Source organism: Phaethon aethereus (genome assembly GCF_964289735.1).
Source record: "Phaethon aethereus genome assembly, chromosome: 2".
Classification (NCBI taxonomy): Eukaryota; Metazoa; Chordata; class Aves; order Phaethontiformes; family Phaethontidae; genus Phaethon; species Phaethon aethereus.
Genome location: NC_138582.1, coordinates 126,645,762 through 126,670,129, shown reverse-complemented (window position 1 = coordinate 126,670,129; position 24,368 = coordinate 126,645,762). Strand labels below are relative to the sequence as shown.

The following is a 24,368-nucleotide window of genomic DNA, read 5'->3' as shown; positions in this document are numbered from 1 at the left end:
AAATACTACATTGTAAGCAATAAAGCTGGCAAAAAAAAAAGGGGGGTGGGGGGAGAAAGGAAGCGGAAAGCCAGATTAGCATCTCTGTTAACAGCAGAGTGAAAAATATGATCACGTTTGCAATGGACTCTTATTAAGCTGGTGGAAATTGCAACCCAGAGGTCATACACTTAGTCACTGGCAGCAGAATGTTGTCACTCCCTGCTGGCTGATTCATGAAATCATTTGCTCTGAAGAAAATTGCTGCTTCACATCAGCTGGAGACAGCTTTTCTCAGACCAGGCTCTGATACTGCTGTTTGGTTGTAATCATGCTTTGAGTAGAGTTGCACATAAACTCATCACGCCAGCGTGGCTGTGTCCACGTGCCTGTAAATCAAGGAACGATCCCATCCAAATGGGGACAAAATCTTAAAGAATGCTTGTATTTTGGTGTCAGAGCCTGTTACTGTTTCGCAAAATGTAATTTATCTGAAAGAGGTCCTTGCTTTTTCATCTTTCATTTTTATCTCTCTCAGATTTTATCTCCCATGGCAAAGAAGTGTTTGATCATCTATAGAGTTTTGAGATAAGCTTTTTAGACTGACTTTGATAACAGAGCCTTGGTATTTTTGTGTAGAGGAGGCTGTACAGTCAGTTTCAGTCATGGTTTGATGCCATACAATTACTCTGAGACCATCCACAGTCTTAGTGGGTTCCTCATAGTGCAACAGAACAGGTCTTCAGTCTCTGTTTTCAGATGAAAACACAATTTTTATAAACTTCTTTCATTCTGTTTGCTATAGGCAGTGACATTTAGCCCACCCATTTGTGTTTTCAGTTACATTTTCTTGCTGCAGTCTTTGTGCTTGTGAAGGCCCCTGTTGTCATCCAGAAGTGGAGAAGTACATGAGTTGCAATTGCTCTTGTGTGAAGCTAGAACTTCAAGGGCAATTCAGAAGCATTCCTCTCCCTTCTCTTCTTGTTTTCCCCTTCATTTTCTTAAGGTGTATTTCTTTGCCTATTTCTATACCTTTTTTTTCTTTTTCTTTTTTACCTATTCTTCTTTGTTGTGCTTGGCTCACTCCTTTTTATTCCAGTATTTTTAACTGAAAAAGTAGAGGACTCATTTTTACTTTGCCAATCTTAGCATTGAAATCATATGCTTTTTGTAGTTTTTGGGCCCATGGCAAAGCAGGATCTAGCATGACCTTCATTCAACCTCTGAGACACGTATTACACAGAGTTAAAGAAGACTAGGCTATCACTCAGTCTCTAATATGTAAGTTTGCTTCCTTGTCTACTCTCAGCTGAGAGCCCTGCAATTGAAAATTTCAGAAGGGTTTAGTGTTATCTGTTTAATATTCTAGGATATTGTCTCAGATGGTAATAAAGGATTTCTAAGCTGCAAGAGTTAGAATTTTCCTGATGTCATAGCACATTAGATTTAGTGTTGGTATCATCAACACATTTTGAAGAGAGCTAGGAAGTATGAGTAAGATCTTCCATTGTCTTGGGAAAAGATTATAATTTCACTTTTTTGTCTTTCACTTCGATAAAATATCATCATAAATAGGTGACTTACTGGAAGATTCCCAGTGAAACCACTGTGCAGTTTTCTGTCATGGAAATCACAGGTACAACTGTGTCTTGAAGGCAGAAACTTACTTTAAGGTAATGCAAAGCCTCCATGTACTGGCAGGAGCTCCATGTGCTGGTATACTTCAAGGGCTTGTTGCCTTCTTGCCCTTCAAGGAAATGGAGTCACTGAGTAATTTTTTTTCTCTCTTTCCCTGCACATACATGCCAGTGCCACATTTTCTTCCTACCTACAGGTCCTTGGTGAGGGGAGCAGTGAGGTTCAGTTCAGTAGCACCCAGAAACACCTGTCTTGCTGACTCGGGGCTTGGAAGTTGCCATCAGGAACAGCTGATGCACTGAACTGGAGCTGTGGTGGGTTTTGGTGTGTCCCCTGGCACTGTGCAGTTGGCAGTCCATGTTCTGAGCTGCTGCTCGCCCCTTCTGCCGGGGACAAAAAGGGAAGGGGTATCAGTGTCCTTACTTATATGTTGCTTATGAACTATTCCCTCCCTCCTTTTGGGCGTGTTTACAGGAGAAGATGGTAGGGCACACAGTGAGGTTTTGTAGCATACAGTAATTACCCTGAGGCATTTAGCATGATTTGGATATTCTCTACCACAGTGAAATGAACTGCTTTTAAGAATCAGTCAGTCACCATCTCGTAAATGCTTTCTGCAGTGTAACCTATGCCCGGCCACGGTTCTGACACAGTCAGGGTCAAATCCACTTTTTAAAGGTGTTCCTGCATTTAAGTGAGGAAGCTGGTGATGCTGTGCATTAGCTGCTAGCAAACTCCCTCATTTTAGGGCATACACATTATGTCTTCCAGCAAATGCAGAAGAATAAAATGAAAGAAGGGCAATAACAATAAAAAGAATTTTCCCTTCAGCTTTTCCTTCTTTCTCACAGTAGTGGCAAAATTATATTGCTTGGCTGTGTTTTAGATTATAAGTGATTGGAGTTTTTGCTGCTGGACCAGTAGTCGTTTTTGGAATGTGTGTTAATTAAAACTGATTTAAATAAAAGTATTTTCATTAGGCAGTCTGAGGAAAAAAAAATGAATATTTCTGAATATTTTTAAACTGTTGAGCAGATTGATAGCTGGTTAAAAATTTGGTTTATTTTTTCATTTACACAGAAATATTTCATACATTCACACTAATCAGTGCTTCTAGGAATATGCTGTTTCAACTCTGATGTCAAGAAGGTCATGTTACTGATTTGACCATGCACAGGGCATCTTTACACAAACCAAATCTTTTTTCCCACTGTAAGAATTTTCTACTGTTAATTTTTAAAAGGCTGTGAGTAGAGCTGCAAATACTGTTAGCATTATATATGCACCACTTTTTTATTGCAGTGACCATTCACAAAGACACAACAAATGTGTCTTTCCCCACAATCAGTAAACAAATGTAGTAGTTAAACATGGAGTTCTGAATTAAATAAGCTAATGGTCATAGCTGAAGCATTTTTTCCTCACGCAGTTTAACACTGGATTGCATAAGTTCTTCTGGACATTAATGGTATACATATGTTGTAGTGTGAGCAGCGAACGCCAAGACTGAACCTTAATTAGTCAAAAATAAATGTCTGTGTACAGCAATTATCATTATGGTGGTGGAAAGAAATCATTGTATTGACATAAGATATTTGGCCAGGTTTCCTTGTTTATAGTGAAAACATATGTTTGAAAATAATTTTCTCCATAGTGTTAGTTCTAGCAGTATCACACAGACATGGAATGATGTGATGGTAATGGTCTGGTTTATTGAAATAAATACTAAATAAAAAGTAATAAACAATTTAATAAAATTAAATTTAAAATTAATAAATTCAATAGTAATTAATAAATAAATACTTAAACAGCTACATGAAATAACCTTGTATTAGCAGAGCCAAAATTTATTCTTTGTATTGCATAAATTCCACTCATTTTGTCTCTGGACTGTCAGTACTAGTAAGTTTTTCTTAGTGGGATAATAGCAAAGTCTCTGTGATCAATAACATTAGTTTATGAGAATAGTAAAAATAGATTTTATAGCCGAGGTGCAGAGCTATTGTTTTGAGAAGCAGCTTCAGATAAAAGCTTTGCATTTGCTCTTTTCTCCTGAGACTACTAAAGAGAACAGTAAAATGGGTGACCACAGAAGCAAGTAGGGTCACCCATTACCAGGGATTCATTTTATTTCCATTAGAGGGGAACTAGAAAGCATCTCACACTATTTGTACCTGATTTTCCATTATAAATTACGGTACATGAGATCATTTAAAAATCGCTGAGCCTTTCAGATGAAGCTGACTCTGTTGCTGTTCCTTAATAATTGAACAGTAAGAAATACAAGATCTCCATTTTCATCCAAACAAAATAACTTCTGAGATTATGGGAGAGGGCAAAAAGGTATACAAAGTACAATCTTCCTAAAAGTCCATAGGGCAATCTCAGAGGGAATTTAAAGAGTGGGTTTGGGTTCACATTTAGAGGATGAGGTTTTTTCTGTTGACTTCTACCTGCAGATTGGAGTCCTGGGACCACACACTCAGCTGATGTACATTGGTACAGGAGCATTCAAGTGGTACACCAGTATGAAGTAAATGCACTAAAGTCAGGGTGCTACTTGTTTAAAACCATGATCCAACTCTAGACCTCAGAACTCTGGTTCACTGCTGCAACATAGGAACTTTCAGCTTTAATGCTTATCTGGCATGAGAGGCAACACAGTGCGACAGCAGAACCTCACTCTGTAGTTTTTTGCTGAAAACTAGTTCAGTCGTCTTAAACTGAAAGCTGCAATCCCATCATATTAGTAACAACATATACAGAAAGTTAAGGACCCAATAAAACACTAGCACCTGTAATTTCCGAGTGGTGGCACTGAAAGAAAAATGCTGGGAGAGAAAACAAAGATTGTAACAGAGACTCCAGAATAACTGCTGTCATATTTACTTCCAGTTCAAGTCATAGGCTAGGAGCCTGTGCTAAAACCCATTGAAGGTATTGAAAGTGTTCTCATCAACTTCACTGGATCTTGAGATCTTGGGTGGGATATTATTCACCTGATCCTTCCTAGTTCCTTGTCACACATGGCAGAAGTGGGTGACTGTGTGCCAAGTCATGGTCTAGGAATTCACAATGAAAAACAGTAAAATGTTTTAAAATACTTTCAAGAATATTTTTTAAGTTTGGCACTTTTTTTCATTTCACTTGAAGGAATCAAATCCTGCCCAAACATGTAGCGTAATACGCCTCTGCAGCAGTAATTTTACAAGAAGCCAATGGCATAATAATGGTAAAAACAACCTTTTTTTTTTTTTTAAATAAATCATAGAAGTCAGAATCCCAGATAGTAATTAGCATTTGCAAAATCTATAAAAAATACATAAAACATATTTTTTCTTGTTCTTTGAAAACTGTTCACACTTGTCAGCTATTGTAAGGGAGGAAAAACTCTTGATAGGGGACCATTGCATTATCATATCTTCATTCTACTAACTACTTGCATAGTTTCCAGAAAGACTATGTAGGCTTTTCATTTTTTTCCTTAGTTACTCTAGCATGAGAGAAGTACAGGGGGGCTGGGGTACATTAAGTTCCACACAAAAATTCTTCAAGCATGGAAAGGCGGGTTGGTTTCTTAAGCATTCACATTTTAATGGTGCTGATTGAGCAAGTGTGGGGCTTATTTAACAAAATTACATTTTATATCTACTCATTTCAATATTTATTTATTGTCTATCTCACAGATATGTGAAGTGCTTTGAATGACTTGTAACCAATACTCCTCTTCAAAATATGATACCGTCTCAGTTTTTTGGTACACGGTTCTTCCAGTGAGGCAGGAATCCAAGGGAGTCTTATCAAAGTCGTTTTTGCAGGAGGTATTAAGCCTGCCAAATTCTATGGTTTGTAACTAGAATTGATATATTAAAACAATGTGCTCCAAATTTCCATTGTTTATCAGTCCTGTCTGAAAGTCATGGGAAATACAGGTCTAAGCACCGATGCATGAAAGGATTTCTGCAAACTGATGCATGTATTTAGTTAGTTTGATTGCACAGTCATTTGATGAAAGGACCTCCTGTTTCATTGTAAAGGCTCTTGGAGAGATTTAAAAACTGCAAAACACCACACTCCTCAAAGACCTCACTTCCTTTTCATCGAGTAGTTTAATGTTGTGAAGAGTTGTCATAGCACTGGGCGCAAAGGATGAACTCCAGCTGATATTTTTCATCTTCCAATGGGGCAGAACTTCCCAGCTCATCAAGTTGGAGCAAGCTTCTTTCTCTGGCAAAAATGACGGACCTGACTCTGTTCTTGCTCGCAGTTACCCCAAATTTAAATTTTACTTCAATAGAGTGGCTTTGGATTCAGAGAATCTCTCTCTAACTTTTGTGAGCTGTGATTCAGGTCTTTTGTGTAAAATAAAGGCAGAATCCAACATTAAAGTACAGTATATTATTTGATTGTTTTAGTTAATAAAGTTAATTCATTAATTCTCCTTAATTCTGTTCAGGATTTGCTCTTCATGCATTCATGCTCTCCTATGGAGACCAACACTGAGTTGGTGGTGAAATTTAGTTTGTTAAAATAAAAATATGCCATTGTGTTACAACATTTCAGACCTGTTTTAATACTGCATTTCAGCTTTGCTATTTTGATTGATGTTATTTAAGTTTCAATACCATATTGAAGCATCTGTTTCTATATGTTATCTCCATAAAATAATGTATCAAGTTAATGCTGTCTGCTACAACAGTTCCTCCTTATCTGCAACATTGGAATAGAACTTTTTAATAGGCCTGAATCAGGCGCTTTCAGTCTGCTCTTCTATTGGAAGTTAAAAACGAAAATAGTTTTTTGAACAAATACAAACTGTAAAATGAATGTTGCAGTTTCTCATAGAAAGGATACTCTAGCTTCTGATCTGCTCTAACAAATCTTTATGGGGGCTTCTGCAACCATATGATTAAGTAGAACTTTTCTAGGTAGTAGCTGTAGTGTTTGCATTGATAGCAACAAGGTCTGGACCACACCTCACAGTTGGCATGCTGTTTCTCCAACATATGAGTACAGTCAGCTGTTCTACCTGCTTTAAGTAATTTCTGTTTCGCAGAATAGAAACACTAACTTTACGCTTGATGTGCTGTTTCTCTTCTGGGATTTGTTTTCCTTTTCTAATATATTCTTGCTCTTTAGAAATAATTATTATACAAAAAGATGAAAGGATTGCTTTCCATTTCTTAAGACAAAGAGGTGAACTAGAGATAATTACTTAAGCTATAATAAAGTTTTATCAAAAGTAAATCACTTTTTTTTTCCTTGCTAGCCAAACAGATGTTTGCTTTTTAATTGTTGCTTTGGGGTAATTTTGTGTTATATAAAGCTGTTTCCCCAATTTCTATAATTATATCCTGAAAGTGGTATATTGTAGAAACTAAAATGCAATGTTAACTCATTGTTTTGCTTTCATAGTCAGCTGTACAAGTCTACTGAATATTATGTAGTTAAATTTAACTGTAAACCTACCGGACAAATATGCTGTATATTGCTTGACCTTTGTAAAAGCTCTGGGTCTTGCAAAAACACTGAGCAGCAAGGAATCATTTGAGCATTTAATAAGATGCTTTCATTATACTTCTATGTATATATGTTAGGGTATGTCCTGTGACATCACATCCAGTATCATGGACTTCTGGGGCAAAATCTATTGCTCCACAAAATTGTCAACTCTGCCCTTCAACAAGTCAGGCACTCCATGTGGGATAGGGTGATGTGTTTGTTTGCTTCATTACTTACAGTTTCCTTACTCAGCTAACACATTGTCCTTAACATGTCCTTTTGTCCTTTTGTGTCATGTACGATCTTTTGTAATTTTTCATCTTTGTTTCCCAAGAGCAGAATGGCTATGGTTGTGTTTTCTAATCTTCCTTGAAGTTTGTGTTTTATTTATTTAGGACTTTGGGATGAATAAGTACTGTGTGAGGGAATTTTCCTAGGAGACAGTGGGCTTACTAGAGCAGAGAGTCACTCTATTGATAGGGTCTTGAAACTTTTACAATTTTAAAGCTTACAACAGCAAAATTAATTTTGTAAATAAACTCTGGATTTTGTGAAGACCATAGTCCTGCTAGGTACATTCATCTGAGCCCAGGTATAGAAATCAGAACCTTAACTTGCTCTGTCCTGTTTTGCTTCTAGAGCATTTGTGTCTCTCATGTTGCCCTCTGAAATACTGTATGAGTAAACAGGTATGCTTAAGAGTGGCTTTGATGTTACTGTAGAATGAAGTTTTTCTTAAAGTCTAAAAATGATTGATCAAAAAAGAGGATGTTCTTGCATGGATGTTTCCATCAGATATTCTATGTGATTTGTACATGAAAATGTTATCAAAATACTTAAAATTTGGACGGGAGTTAAGAAGAAAAATAATTATCAAAGCTTGAACAGTTTGGATGCTTGGTGTAATTGTGAACTCAATTATTGCTCTGCTCTGATTTTTATGGCAGAGGAGGATTTGCGAAGGCTGAAAACCAAATTAATCTGACTTTCTCATAAAAACATACTTTGAAAAAGATCATTGACTATGTACTGACCATTCATTGATATACCAATTACTTTCTCATCATTTTTCTTCACATTAACAAAATGAAGGTGTTTAGAGACTCACATGAATGTTCACAATGCACTTGTTGCTGAGCTGTCAACCAGAAATCTTACTATTATTTTTGCACAAGATGAGAAGAAGAGATTAAACTCTTCCTGACATGGTGAAAAATATTCTGTCTTCAAAAATATTCATAATGAAAGCAGTTAAAATACATAAATATGTTCTTGTTATTACTTTTTTATATATGTAATTCTTGCCATTGCTGGACAGACGATGCTATATGACTATGAATCAGAAGTTGTGGAGGACAAGCATTTCTCAGTAACTCTTAAGATAGAAAAAGTTTCAGAGCACCTGAAATAATGAAAAAGATTCACTGAATGCAAATGACAGCTTTCATCTTCCTTTATGAAGCACATGCTCATGAATATATACATTTTTGCATATGTAGAAGCTCAAGTGTATCTGCCTTCCGATGAATGAAAGAATAAGGAAATTACGTATTCAGGACTAGTTAGAAGTTTGCTATTTTTTTTTAATTCTGCAATTTAACTGAAGTTCCTTTCCTGAGATGAAACATTTTTAAGAGGCTGCCAGATTTGAGAAGGAGACACTGTTATCCCCATCTCCTTCCATCTAAAGGTTTTGTCCTACTTTAAATACCAGTGTTGCTTTTGGTGATATAACAGCTTTTTGGCAGTTCAGTGCTGTCTGTCTGCACAGTCTGTCCATCTAAAGTAGCAGAGCATGAGAAGCTGATCTCCTAAGGGACCTCCAACAATATTGACAGACTTGATTGACATAAAACCAGTCACTCTCTTTCACCTCCACTGAACTCTTAGAGTAAATTCAGGCCCTGATTGAGGTGAGATAGGGCTTTAGCTATTGACTTCCATGGGAACAGAATTTGAACACTAGCTACTACTGCCCTCTCTTAAAGCAGCCCTGAATCTTGGCAAACACTGTTTAGAAGCACTATCAATTTGATCCCACTTCCTCCTCAGGACTGAAAGCCAAGTTCAGGGCTATTTATGTCTTATTAACTGGAGCAGGCTTTGGATGGGAACTACAGCAAGCATTTAAATCTTTTCCTTGAGAAATGGCTTAATGAACCTTGTTCAGGTTAAAGCTGTTATTTATTCTTGATATTTCTATTTGTTACTGTCAGGCAGAAGTCAAAGAAAGAGCGGTGCCTTCCATCTTGAAGAGTTAATCAGGATGGAATGGCCTGAAATTTGTCTCAGGTGAATCAATTCTCACTTTTCTGACAGGAAAATACCAACAGTTCGTTTTCCAGATATGCTTCAAAATACCACACATGCTCAAAACTTTGAGGATGTCAGGAACCATACAAAAAGATGTGCTTATCAGTTCAAAATGTGAACACCTGTAGATATCCAAATTAAATTTTCTATTAAGTCAGCAGAGAGAAGAGGCAGGGACATAGGCATTTCTTTTCAGTCAGTATGTTCATACAGAGGAAAAGGAGAAAAGTAAAAATTCAGTCCATAAATTGAAGAGTCTCTGGAATGGAAGAGAGCAAAAGCAGAAAAAGTTTTTAAGATTCCCCTTTTTCCTTCTTCCTCTTCTGAAGTATCTGGGGGTAAAATGTCCCACTTCTGCTGCAATCTTTTGATATTATTCACATAATGTTGGTATTACTTGAATTGTTCCTAAATATTTTCTTTTTGAATTGATAACCATAGTACCTAATTGTGATTTTTTTTCTTGTCTGATGTAAATTTATTACTTTTAAACTGCTTTCATTTCATGAAACCATTAACAAAGACTTCTACTTAGAAATAGTTTTGCTGATATAGTGGAACAGGTTATGCTCTTTCTGGTATCTTCTGTTGTTAGGTATTTGATTAGTAAGAATGATGGTACTAATGTCAAATATTCATATGCACCTGATCTTGCAAAGCCTAGAGAACCTTTCTTACAAGGGATTTCAAGAGGGCTGAAGTAAAGCAGAGATTTGAGTTCTTCTGTTTACTTAGAGCAACATGTTGGAACTCCTAAGACTCTGTTACACGCTACCTTATGTCCTGAAAGAAGAAAGATTATTAATTTGCTTTCTTTATATTTTGAGGTTGGTTACCATGGTTGTTTCCAGGTGTAAGCCATTAAGACCTACACCACTTCAGAGCTAATAAAATAATTTTCTGTCTTGCTGGATGTAATATGCTATGTGCCTGTTTTTCAAAAAAAAAACCCCAAACAACCCAAACCCATCTTATCTGGACTCTGTCTTCCTGTCAGAACATTTTATTTTGATCTTTTTGCTTATGGTAATGTTGATCGACGCAGATCGACCTTTTCCCCAGAATTCCCCTCAGCTGTCTGTAGAGGCATATAACCTCCTGTGCAGAAACTTGCCTGTGAAGGGTATGGTACTGTTGTCCTTTTCCACCTTCTTCCTTACCTCCTGAAAAGTCCATACAATGTTTTTCACTTTTTTTCTAGATGGAGAGGGGGGAGCAGGTAAAGTTGTTTGGCAGTTCCGTTCAATCTCGGTCAACTTTAGGAAGTCCCAAGTTAATAAATAAGAGATTGTCAGATGGTAATGCTGGATACTGGGGAGTCCAGAAAAGCAACAGCTTCTTATTTGTGGTTGGCTAATATATAGAGAGGATATGTAGTAAACCATATGACTTCCTAGCTTGCTCAACCACATCATAGTATACGGGCTAATACCACATGTGTACATTAGCAGATGATCATGGCATGTGTTAATATCCAACGTGCAGATTGTTTTTGCATGCTCCTCCTAATGCTATCATATGTTGCTTGGTAGTTGTTCAGTGCTTAAAACAAAAAGCTTTTGAAGCTTCAGATGTGATGTTTAATAGGTCTTTCTCTAATCTTGGCTTAACACCTGCTCCTCCCTCACAGTCACATCAAAGTGAATTCTAAGTAGCCGCTCTGGAATCACACAGCATCGCACTGTGGAGTAAAACTCGTGGAAGCACAGGGCAATCAGCCCTGTAAAATCTCTCCATCTGCGGAAAGAATCTCCACAGCCACCTGGATGCTTTTAAACCTTCATTATTTTAAATTTAAAATGGTTGGCTAGGCATTGCTTTTACCAAAATCTGATACAGTAATCGAAGTCAGAGGTGGGGAAGGACCTCTGGGGTCACACAGTCGAGCTTTCTGCCAATAATGGATTGTTCCCTGCAGTTCAGTTTCTAGTGACCTTGGAAATTACTAGCCTGGTAAAATGGTAATGAGAAAACAGAGCTGTTAAAGCTTCAGAAGTAGCCAAAGTGATGCTGTCCCAATGAGAAATAGTGGTTTTGATGTGAGATTCTCTATGTGCATTGCTCCTTGGTTGCAGTTTTGAAGTGGTACAGTTTTAATCTGCACTTTCTGACCCATTTTGAGCTGACTGTAACTAAGAGGTTGGGGGAGGTGAGCTTATTTTAAAATTTATATAAACTTATTTAATCCTTTAACCAAATAATTATTTTTATTACAAATAAATAAGTCTTAATAATAGTTAATAAATGACTTGACTAACCCCCTTACTGCAACATTTTCTTCATGTCCCTGCACTTTTATTCTTTCAACATTTCTAGCTTCCCAGAAATGGGAAACGAGGAGAAAAAAACAGGTTTCTTGCCTTTTTCTGTCGAAGACCCTGGTTAATTAACTTGAGCCTCTACTTTTCATGCTTGGGAACCCAAAAATTCCTGACAAAATTCAGATGTGACGCATCATTTTTAGATTTCTTTCAACGAAGCCAATATCGGTTTACTTATCTGAAGATGTAGGCAGTAAAGGACAGTCTTGACATACACCTAATGAAGTGCGTAGAATTCGGCCTCTCTTTGAGGAAGGAGGCAGCAAAGGCAAGCTCCCACCAGCAAGCTAATTACAGTTTTGGCTGAAGAATATTTTAGGAGGCTGTTAAAAGCTGGGTAGATGGGAAAAGGTCCCAAGACACAAAGTTCCCTTCCTGTTGCACCCATTTGATGTGTGGTAATTTCTTCACTAGGGGGCCCTATTGTGAGCTGCCTTTTGGGGTGTGCAGCTCCATGAATATCCTTTCTTCCCTGGGCTCCAGCCCCCCGACTATTGTATTTGCACACACCAGATCTCAGTTGGAGAGGAAAGGGGTTTTCTCAGCTGCCAACTTGCTTAAAAGAGGAGTTAAGAGGAAAAGAAAGCTAATTGGACTGTGCTTGGCAAAAGTCTCTGTTTTATTCTGTATATTCCATTTGGGTGCCGAGAAATGCAAAAATACTGAGAACACTTATTCCTTAAACAGATTCTTGCAAAGTTTTTACAATAAAAACAGAAAGCTGCTTTAGTAAAACAGTGTTTATCCTTGCACTAATGCTGGCCATGAATACGTGTCTAACTTAGCTGGAACTAATGCCTGACTCTACTATTCCACTACAGCAACTTAACATTCTGCGTAGGCTGATTATTTTTTCAACAATATTTGCTAAATTCTTTTAAGGGCTGCCAGTATATATTTTTTGAAGCTTAGTTAGTAAGAACAGCTGCCAGTGGAGTCAAGGCTAAAAGAGGCAAAAAATATCTGCAGAAGGCAAGATTTTACTTCAAAAGATCAGTATTACAAAGCACTACTGTTGCTGGTATAATCACTTTCTTTGGGGGGGATGCTAATATGGACTGGGTTTCTTGTCTTCACAGCCCCCACTGAGCCTTTGCTGTGCAAATTTGCTGATGGAGGGCAAAAGAAGCGCCAGAATCAAAGCAAATACACACAGAATGGAAGGCCGTGGCCCAGAGAAGGAGAGGTAAGTGCCACGCGGCAATTATTTTCCCGGGGTTTTGCAGAAGTCAGCTGCAGACCTGGAGGTCTAGCTTTCAGGGCTACGAAGAAATTAGATTGCACACAAAGTACAATAGTTTCACACAGAAAAAGGTATATAAGCAGGGGGGAGAGGGAGGCTTATAATAATGTGTGGAGTGTAAAGTTACAGGAAAAGAGAATTTCAGAGCTTGGTGTGGAACTGTGCACAGCCTTGTCCCACCATGAGTACTCTGTCTGCAGCTGGACCTGAGCCCAGTATTCTCTTACTGGTGTGCCATTAGCCCCCATGGCATACCTTTTGTAAACCCCAAATCAATTTACAGTTAAGCAACTCAACAATGTTATTTCCTCCATAAAGTTCCTGCTAATAAAACATCATCAGGGAGTAGGTGGGTTGTTACAAAAGGAAAAGATGCGCTTGCACATCCAAATGTATGGTCCATGTAAAAGTTTTCCGAAAGCTTATCTGAGCTGGACTCTTCATTCTGTCTAAGACAAAACTGTTCACAGTAGCCTCAGCTCCATCATGTGTAGAAAGTTAAAACAAATAGTAATTAAGGGTTGCTTTCGGCTCTGCTGCAAATAGTCTGTTACTGGAGTTTCCTTTCCGTGTACTTGTACATGAAGTGACCCCAAATGTGGGTGAAATAAGAAAGGAATTTATCTGACTCTTCAAGAGTTTGTTTACTTTTCTTGAATGTTATTATAGGATGAAGACACTTGAATAAATGAGGTAGATCTGGTCATAGTACCTTCTTATGTATATTACAGCTATGAAGGCTGAAGGACTTACAAGTATTTCTATCCTAAACACCTATTCTTTCTGTTTATGATTTAGACTTAGAGGAAGAAAAAAGTGTGTTGCTCAATTGTGACCCACTAGAATACAAGGGGGGGGTGTCTTTTTTTTTGTTGTTTTTTTGGTGGATTTTTCTATATTTACTTAAATTTTTCAAAGCAAACAAGAAAACTATTTGGTATTTCTAAGTTATACGTTTCTAGAGGGTTTCTGCTTTTTTGTAACTACTCGATTTTGCTAGCTGATACTTTTCAGACCATTAGCTTATGACATATATACTCTAGCATGATTGGCGAGCTCCTATAACAAACAGAAAGACCTCTTGAAAGCATGGAAATGTCTCTGTCCAGCAAGGAGGTTATTGTACACTGTTCCAACAGCAATGCTCCAAAATGGTTTTGGCTTGTGGGCTGAAAGTGCCCACAAATATGGCAGCCACATTTGCTACAAGATACTGCAGAACTCTCCAAAGGTTCATTGCAGTCTCTTATGTCATATGTCTCAAAAAATGAAGATGTCTTCTTAGGAGCCATTATGGTTTGTCATGTTAAGGATCTACTGAGGAACAAATGCCCAAGAAGTACATCAAGTGGTAGAGCTTGAAAAACAAAGGTCTATATATAGGAGACAATAATAAACCCTCAATAAGGTCAACAATCCATATTTTAAAGACCTCTAAATCCCTGTTTAAATAGTAAATGCCATCATAGCTATTATCTCCACTGTTCTATACTTCCTTCAGTTCAAATCAATAAACAAGAGAATATAAAGTTAAAGCCAACAAGCCACCATTATGCCTATGCCCTCAGGGCATCAGCTTATAATTTTGTACGTAGTTCATTTGCTGCTAGTGGAGTGGCACATATTAAGCACAGTGATATCCCTGTGACCTAGAGGCAGGGTGTGGTTGGTGTGTTTATAGTATCAACATTTAGTAACTAATTTTCAGTACTGGGAGACATCGTTCCTTATTGTTGTTCGCAGTCAGCTACAGAGCTGTTGTCCTGGTATAATCTACAAACATGGAAAGACTGTGAAGATACAAACTCAGAAATATTTCAGGCTAGGAATGTGCTCTGTTTTGGTAGATTTTCTCTGTTTACTAACATCTGCTTAATACTTTGCTGCACATTGGACATGTACTACTGAAAGCATCAAAGACAAGAATGCATGTTCTCTTTCAGAGTCACTCATTTATTGGATTTCTTCCCCACCTTTGTTAATTTTCTTATTTCCAATGTAAAATCCTTCTGTGTAATTACTCTTATATTTTATATGCAATAGTGTTTTTCTAACTCTTTGTCCTTTAATGAACTTACTCTAACCATGATGTACCATTCAGTTGTTCTCTGCATAGCAACATTCGAGTATCCTTCCTACAATTATTCCTGTGAACTTTAATTTCTTTAGAAAAGAACAGACAGTGATTAGTGAGAAATAATTGATAAATGACAGATACCATAGTTCTGATTACAAATGGGATCTGGAAATACTCCCTGAACTTCTGCTTTTTCTTGGTTTCTTCCCCAAAGAAAAGCATTGGAATAGTATCCAAGAGATTACTGCCACAGTATTTCCACCCTCGCCAAATCCTGCGGTATCTAGACCAAGATGCATTTGGCTATTGTTCAGATAAGCCTTTGCATTCTTGAATACTTATGTGAAGGGCATTTCTAAAACTTCTGAGGTTTAACCAGCATTAACACTGAGCATGCATGAGGATTATTGCTTGGAAGGACAGACCCCAGAGAAATGGCACTAACAGTTCTGTCTCTGGCCTCAAATTTGAGTATGCGAAGCAGAGACAGGCAGCTATGCCCAATACTCTGCTGTAGGGGGGAACTGGCAGGAGATTTAGTGGGGAGAAGCATGTTTTTACCTCTCTGATCATGCTGTTCTCGGAGGTTTTGCTCTCTTTTATGGAGAGCTTCTGGGGAATTTTATAAGAGAGGATTACTTTTTTTGGTAAAGTTTTCAGGCCATACTGCAGAATGTAATAGAAAATCTTATTCCTATCATACATTTTTGTAGATTGCTTCATAACCATATAGAAATGCTTTAGTTGGCTGTTAAATTGGCTTACCTTTTAAAGTCAGGTCTTTAGGAATACACTGAATTTCTCTAGGGCTTTGGGGGGGGGGTGTACTTAGCTACTTGGCCAGTTGTAACTGAGGGAAGAATGCCTGACCTTGAATAGCACTTTCTAGTCCTTACCCTTCCACTCTTGTTTGAAGCCTCGGGAAATACTCAGCAGATTTAGTAAGGCATTTGACTGAGGATCTGTGATGGCTGATCAGTTCTGGACTAAGGAGCCGAGAGCTTAGATTACTAATGGCTTTTTAAAAGGCTGTCAAATTAAGCATCTAACATACAGGTGCAATAAATGTACAGTGAAACCTGCAAATGTTGGAAGCATCTGAAGTGAAATTCTGACCTCATAATACTAATCTGAGTTATTAGTTTGGGTTTTTTTTAATTTCAAGATTTTTTCTGAGTCACACTGGTTTAATTCAGCACTCTGTGTTGAAACTTTCCCTGACAAGATCATTTTGAGATGGTGATAGAGGGTAATCATATTCAATTCTGTCTGTAAAATATTTGATTTAATTTATCTCTAAATTGCAATTGACAAGTCTAGAGGTGTGTGACATTTCTCAAAAAAATGTTCATTAGCTGAAAATGCATCTGGGGAGTTAAGAGCAGTTACAAATTGAGATCAGACTGAATTAAAAACTGCAACGACATAATCTTTTATTGCAGATTTACTGAAACTTTATTTTGGTTATTGAGAAATAAAATCTTTTGATATGTGTGTTTAAGAGAGAGTTTATTTGAAATTTATCTGGTAGAAAGGGAGAAATCATAAACTGTAAACAAACGAAAAGCTTTGCATCAGCTCAAGGTTTGTTATAGCTTACGTTGTTCTAGAAAGAACAGTTCTAGAAATGGTAGCCTTTCTATATCTGGTCAACCCAAAGTGATGAGGGTTTTTTTTTTTACAGTCAAAATATTTTGAAACCTTTGATGCTTAATTTGCAAGTTTCTGTAAAATTTAGACCATTTAAATATTTGCATTTTCTTTCTTACAAGAGAATATCACCATTACAGTATTGGTGCATATATCACAACAGCGACATGCACCACTGAATGCAAACCCTCTGCCATGGAATTTTGTCTGAAGTTTATAATGATATTTAATAATTGCCACCAATAATTCTTCTATTGATTGCTTTCTTGATGATGTAGTGAGTTAATTTTTGTTTCTCGATAGCCAAGACATTAACCTCCATTTCCTCCCCTTCCCTCTCTTCCTCCTTTCCCCCTTTCTCCTTTGTTTTCTTTCAAGATCAGTTAGTGAAATGTCTGAAGAATGAAAAATGTTTTTCATTCTTTCTTAAAAAAAATAAGATGACCTAGTAGTTTGGGAATGTTGCTTTTGTTAACAGTTTCTTTTTTTATCTGCTACTCATTACAATTTTGTCTAATTCGAACAGTAATTTAGAGGAAAAAAACATACAATAAGTAATTTGAGAGAGTTTCTGATTTTTTTATAAAATCAGTAGCAGTGAAGGGCTGAAGCAGTTGATCCTGGTGCCGGTCATCCCTTCTTTACCAGCAGTAGGCATTTAGACATTATTATTAGATCTGTGCCAGGCCCATTTAAAGCTCAGACATAGATTTCTTTTTATGCTTCCAAGGAGACAGGTACTACTTATTTGTATTCCATAATCCTCAGTGTGTAGGGCTGATGTATTTTATAGCTAGACAAATATTTTTTTTCTTTGCTGTGTGAGACAATTTCCAGGCCTGTCCAGATATGCAGTAATACCTTCATACGCAAATCACGCACAAAGACATTTACTACATAATTAGCATGTGTATAAGTTAGACATTGGTCACTATTTTGCATGCTTATTTTCAGCAAAAGCTCAGTTTAGCAAAGAGAGGAATTGAACCCAAAGTGAAGCCTACACAGAGGGAGAAAGTAGAAGGGCAAAAGGTAACTGGCAAATAAGTGAAAAGATACAGAGCAATGAGTTAAAAATTCTTCATGACACAAGATGCTGTCATTATGGGCAATATTTTGCAATGGTGCCTAAGTGGCACAAATACCGAAAACCAGTTTAAACGGTTGGATTTTGAGCTGCTAAAGCACAAAGAAATATTTTAAAATAATGACCTATGTGAAATCACTGTCCCTGAAATCAGGATTTTAAAAGGGATTGTTTTTACTCATAACAAGAGCCATGGTTTGGTTAAAGTAGAATTAGGACTGTACCTGCTCTCTGAGATTAGTTTTCTTAGTTTTCATTCGACTTTGGATTTCCTTCTGCGGTGAAAAATGTCATGCCATTTTCCCCAGAGATTTTCTTGCCGCTGGGTTTTCCTCCAAATTCTGCTGCTTATGACAGTATTTTCTTATGTGGAATAAACAGATGTTGGAGACAAGGAAAAAAGACGTATCTTTTTCTGCACTCGGCTGTATCCCTGACATATTTGGTGGGATGTCATTTTTCAGTAGTGCTGCAAGCCATCCCTGGAAGTCTTCCCAACTCACTGTAACACACACATCTAGTGTGCAGATGTGACTATAGTCCACAGCTGATTTAACATTGGATCAGACTGATGGCAAAACGGGTGTGCCAGATCCCCAAAAGCAGATGGTTCGTAGACCTGAAGATGGCAAGGTTAAATATATGACTTGTCTGTGGAAACAGAATAATTATATTGTATTACATACGTCTCTATAGAGAGGATATTATCCTCTTTTTTTTTCTTTTTAACTTTTGTAAACTTCAGCACTTAATCTTTTAACTCATCAGATAAATTGAAATGGGAACAAAGTGACTCAACGCCGAGAACAGAAGCTGTGTGGATCAGACTTCCAGTCCAGTTCTGTAGGACAAAAGGGTTTCTTGTCATTCATTTGGACATCTGAACTTGTCATTGTGTTTATCAGCTCAACCTCCGACCTTCTGAGGTTCATGAATCACTTCCCAAGTTCGACCTCAATATTATACATTTTTCTCTACACAACCACTTTTTTTCTCAGAACTTGCAGCTGCTTGAGGAGCACACATCACTGGGAAATGCTCCATTTCTTTCATATGCATCTATATATTTAAGAGCTGTCACATTTACATTATAGATTTCTCCCTCTCTAAAAAAGAAGGGTGGTTTTTATTCAGAATTAAATTCAGAAATATTTCTAATAATGTGTAATATTTCTGACAGAACTGTTTAAATAATCAAAGCAAGGAACTCTGTCAAGTTAACTTCACTGCTGACCTGGCTTGTTTGATTAAATCAGTATTTTAAACAAATCTCATTTGGGTTGTTTGTTCCTTCCCCCTCCTCTCTCTTCCATCTTCAAAGTGTTTCAGTCAGAGTATCTGCTGTGAGGGCACGAGAGATCCTTATGCTGTGATGTCTGGCAGATATTAGTGGTGGTAACAAAACAAGTACAGGAATTCCAGTGTTGAAATTTCAATTGATTCCACTGTGGTAGCCACGAGCACACCCATTCCCCTGGGGCAGCAGTCCTCCAGCATGAAAGTATGAGGGGATGAGTCAGAGGAGATGGGGAAGAGAGACTTATCTTCTGGACTAACTCCTACATCTGTTCACCGCAGAAATCACTTGAGTCCTAGGGTACAACCTTATGTTTTCAAAATCTCACCTTAAGCAGGAGAAACCCAGGGAACCTCCTGCTTGGAAAACCCATCACATCAGTGGGTTTTAATTTGTAGGCCTCTCCAACTTTTTCCAATGGGACTGTGGCCTCCTGCCTAGTAAGAAATCCTGTGGTGACAGCAGTCTTGCTTTGCACAGGTGCTCCCGCACTAGGCATAGGCTGGCCAGAGGAGGTTCAAGAAGATATGTGGAAGATTCACCTCTGAGGAAGAGGCGTGGAACATCTCTGTAGTAGGTCAATACTATAGTGAATTTTTGCACACAGTGAGGGAAAGACACGTACACTGAGAGTAGTTAATGCTATGCTGGCGAAGCTGTTCGTAGAAGCTACTTCCCAGCAGCAAAGATACCATGCAACCTAAAATTTCATCTTTTACAGATACTTCTGTTTGCTGGAAGACAGATACTGGGCTGATAAAGGTTGTTCTTGTGAGAGGTCAGAGAGATTTGAAAGAGAAATAATAAACCCACCTTATTTCACATGCTATTGTAGATGTGATCATTTTTTTAATAATCACTCCATAACTTAATCATTTCTTTGAGAGATTTACAAATCCAATTTACATAAGCATTGCAAATGCGATGGTCTAAGAGATTTTTAATGAGGCAAATGTGCTCATTTATGTTCAAATCATAACAAAGAGAGGGAAGAAAACGGAAACAGAACACCTTGTCTTTGCTCATGGAAAATTTTTCACTGTAAAGTATTGAACAAAGGCCTTCAGACTTCCTGGGGGAACCCTTGCCTTCCAGAGGCTTTCTGATATTTCCTTCACTTTATTGAAGGAAAGAACTTACATTTAAAGATAGGTGTAGACTGCATCTCTTATTATTAGAATCTCTTTGTTCACCGAAGTAATGTCAATAATTAGAAAACTGCAGCAGCAAAATAGCAAAAATCTTAATTCCTTTGTCTTAAGTTCAGACACTTCAGTAAAAATAAGTGATAAGTAAACACATACGGTTTAAATAGTCTTTTTAAAAAATCAGTATTTTAAACGAGCTGGTTTTATTCTATGTCACTTGTGACACTGAATATACTAGTTAAGTAATCATTGAGAATTGTATTATGATGATGATGACGATGATGACGATGATGTATGGGACTGAGAGCAGATACTCCTTTTATTAATTATTTTAAGGGATTGCATGTTGAAATGTTGCGGTGCAGAATTTTCATTCAGTAGCTGAGTATGTGTCCATTATCTGGCTGAGTGATGTAAAAATTCTGTCGTTCAGTCATTCCTTCATAGAAGATTTATCTGACAAATATTTTCCTGAAGCAGCATTCCGTCGTCAGTGCCACTCTCTCAGGTGGCATTTCATCAGGAAGTGTCACGATCAGAAGGAATAAGACCCTGTCCTTACACTGAAACATGACCAAAATGGTGGATGAAAAGACCCGGAAGAAAATACTCTTCAGCACAAGAGAGCACTGCTATGGAGGCACCAGCCAGTACCTCAGTATAGTTAATACTGTATTAAGCACAGTGACAGCTATGTTCAGTTCTGTGTTTTTGACAGAATAAGCTGGACCTCTATCACGTGGAAGTCTGAGGCCAACCCTAATATTCTGTATTTGGTATTTTTGGAATTCCTGTTTGTGTGCTATGGAGGAAAGTACAGACAATTTTCCAGTAAGTTATTATTGCTCATCAGTTTTTATTCCTGATGAATGCGAATGCCTCAGACCATAAATCTTTCCCTGGTCCAGGCTAACTGTTGCCTTTCCTGGGCTTCCAGCCAGCATAGTTTTGTAGGGAGGAATTACACAACTTGATGAGAAAGTAGTAAATAGTCCACTGTTAGCAGCTATTTGAAATAGCAGCTGTTCAAGGCTACTCAGCAATGGGGAATATTAGCAATATTACTGGGCAAACTGTAGGTGGTGTACCATATGCACATATTGCCACACGCTGAGTCGTATTTGTCTAATGCGAAACTTTCATTTACTGGCAAATGTGATAGTGATAGTTACAGTGGTCACTGCTGAAGTACTTGAACAGATTCTGGTAACCTGTCACCATGCGGTACGGATATGGAGCATGGCTGAGGAGACGAGTGTCTAGCCTTTCATATGTTATACTTGCCAGGCCCACAACGGTGTCCCTTATTCCTGGTACCAGTAATATGTAATGGACGTGTTGTTAATATCTAGAGAACAGAGTATGTGGAGTTTGTCTGCACGCACCCACATGCAGGTCTGGGGTGTGATGGAGTTGGAGGGTAAGCTGAGGGTCTGTGCATGACTGCGTCCTCAAATATCCATCAGACAAGTAACTGAAATCCGTGTAAACGTGTGTCTGGAGCACGAGTCTTATGAGGAGCGGCTGAGGGAACTGAGGTTGTTTAGTCTGGAGAAGAGGAGGCTGAGGGGAGACCTTATCGCTCTCTACAACTACCTGAAAGGGGGTTGTGGCGACGAGGGTGTTGGCCTCTTCTCCCAAGTAACTAGCGATAGGACAAGAGGAAATGGCCTCAAGTTGCGCCAGGGGAGGTTTAGATTGGATATTGGGAAAAATTTCTTCACTGAGAGGGTGGTCAGGCATTGGAACAGGCTGCCCAGGGAGGTGGTGGAGTCGCCATCTCTGGAAGTGTTCAAAAAACGTGTGGATGTGGCACTTCAGGACATGGTTTAGGGAACATGGTGGCGCTGGATTAATGGTTGGACTTGATGATCTTGAAGGTCCTTTCCAACCTAGTGATTCTGTGTGATTCTGTGATTCTGTGTTTGCAGATCTCGTGTGGACACTGAGCGTTGTTAGGCCTCCAGTGGAAGAGCTGCTGCAGTTTACCCTTTCTGCACCCTCATTCTTATTTACGTCAAAGAAACTAAGAAAAGAGCAATCATTCATTTTACCCTCTCCTCCCAGCTTGCTCTCCCTTGCTGCAGCTTTGTCCACGGGTCACACTAATGCCACCTGTGGGATATAGTGAGCTCTGATCCAGGCAACTCTGAGGGCCATTAGGTCTAGCAACTCTCTTATTTAGAAAGCTTGGATCTCTCCTTTCCCAAAGGATTATAAGGGGTTTTTTTCTTAGTCTTGAGTAGATGTGTGATGAGATGTTAAAAAGTCAACACCTTGATTTATAGAGAATATCTCAAGTTATTTTTAAAATGTTAGAACTAATTTTTCTGTCCCTCTAGGGCTTGTACATACTATTTAAGTTGTCTTTACTAGCACAGGAATATAAAAAGAGAGCAATAACAAATTTTACAAGTGTTGAAAATAGACAGGAAAATAAGAGAGGATTTTTTCTGTAAAATGTATTGTGGACAAAAAATGTTTATGATACTAAAGTTTCATTTGCTCTCTTTTGGGATGAACTGTATGCCTTTCCATTAGTAATTAATGCAACCTCACCAAACAATATAATATGCTGAGAACGTATAAGACATAAGAATATAAAAACAAGTTAAGTGGGTCATCCCTTATGATTTTCTAAGCCAATTTATCTTTTACATCAAAATTAGCAGTGGTTGGGGTCACACTAAATTTGATTCTTTGACATTTTAAACTTGCAGAAATAGCCATTTTTACTTTTCTTTGTATGAAATGAATGCATTTTAGAAAAATAGCCATGTGTTCTTGGCCTTAGTCTCCTGAATTATCCTTTGCTTGGGAGATAGTACATATTTTGTTAAAACAATGGCATTTTCAATAAGCAAAGGATTTGCCCTAGCGTCTGCTTAAAAGAATAATGAGAAAAACATACAAATTTAATAATGACATTTACTTTTTTTTTTGGCTACATAAGGTAGTGTGAAGCCTACCCTTTCAGATCAGAAATTATTTTTGGCCTCTGGAAGCCTGGACCATCTTCTCTTAGAGCAGTGTGCAGCTGCCGGGCTAACCTGGCTCTTCCAGGAGCGCTGCCCGCTCTCTGCCTGCTCGTCACCAGAGCATTTGCCCTGGCTGTTCACCTGCCTGCATGGGAACCAGCCAAGCCCAAGCGCTTTCCTGACCTGTCTAAGCAGCCATCTGGAAGGAGGCAGATGCCATTATTCAAAAGTAGTTTGGTAGATGGGTCCAGGGCTCTTAAAAGCTGCCACCAGGAGTGTGGACCCTGCTGCACAGTTAGTAAAGCACCTGTCTTTGAAGCGAATGCTTCTGTCTCTTGTCTCAGGCACCAAGCATACGGTCTGTATGACAAGCGGAGAGAAATACAGCGCCTTGGGGTGAGATGGTGCCATGGCTATTTTTCAACTGCTCTCAAAGGGAGAGGAACACCTTGGGTAATGGCATCCTCTCCTCTCTCCTTCTAGCCCTGTGCAAAGGGAGATGTCTTCCCATCTCCTGGTAGTGTCTTACATTGGCGAGTATTTCACAAAGGGAGGGGAAAAAATAAATAAGGAAGACAAAAAGTCAAAGCAAATGCAGTATGTGGGAGGAGGGATTGTCAGTCTCACATCTTAAATGCTGGGATAAGAGCTGGTCCTTCCTGTGTGGCCACAGTTGCCATCTTGGAGCATAAGGTAGAGCAGGAAACTCAGTCTCCAGCGCAGTTCTGTCCCTGCCTTTCCTGCAGTACCTGTGGACATGTCTGCTAATGGTGCCGGTGGTGCCAGTTGTTAACTGGCTGCTGTTTTGACACTGCCAAATCCTTTCACACAGGTCACCACCTGCTTGGTGGTGAACAGCAGTTGCAATGCTCTGTGTAGCCCATTAACAAATTCTTTTGCTGTGCAGACCTCTGATGTGTTTTAAAAGCCCTGTTTAAAAGCTCAAGTGCTTTTTTTTTTGTTGGTCTTGTCTGCCCACTTTCTGTTTCTTGTCTCATGGTAATGTATTAACTGTAAGTACAAGTGACAGCACAGGGGAGTGGTAGACTGGGGTCACGCAGGGTGCGGCCTTTCTAGGAAAGATGAGACTCCTTCTTGAGAAGCTCTCATGAAGTTGGCTTTAGAATATTTACCA

At 38.4% G+C, this 24,368-nt stretch overlaps 1 protein-coding gene across 3 annotated transcripts in view; it reads left to right on the top strand.

Moving 5' to 3' along the window:
* RBMS3 (RNA binding motif single stranded interacting protein 3) overlaps window positions 1–24,368 on the top strand; it is a gene marked incomplete at its 3' end in the record, with an annotated part of 447,733 nt that overhangs the window by 350,199 nt on the left and 73,166 nt on the right. For 2 of the 3 annotated variants that reach the window (XM_082015151.1, XM_082015150.1), the window contains exon 7: window positions 12,833–12,939. In XM_082015151.1, coding sequence (XP_081871277.1) covers window positions 12,833–12,939 — 107 coding nt within the window. Of the gene's footprint in view, window positions 1–12,832; window positions 12,982–24,368 lie in introns of all 3 variants that reach the window. The other variant, XM_082015149.1, reaches the window with a different exon arrangement.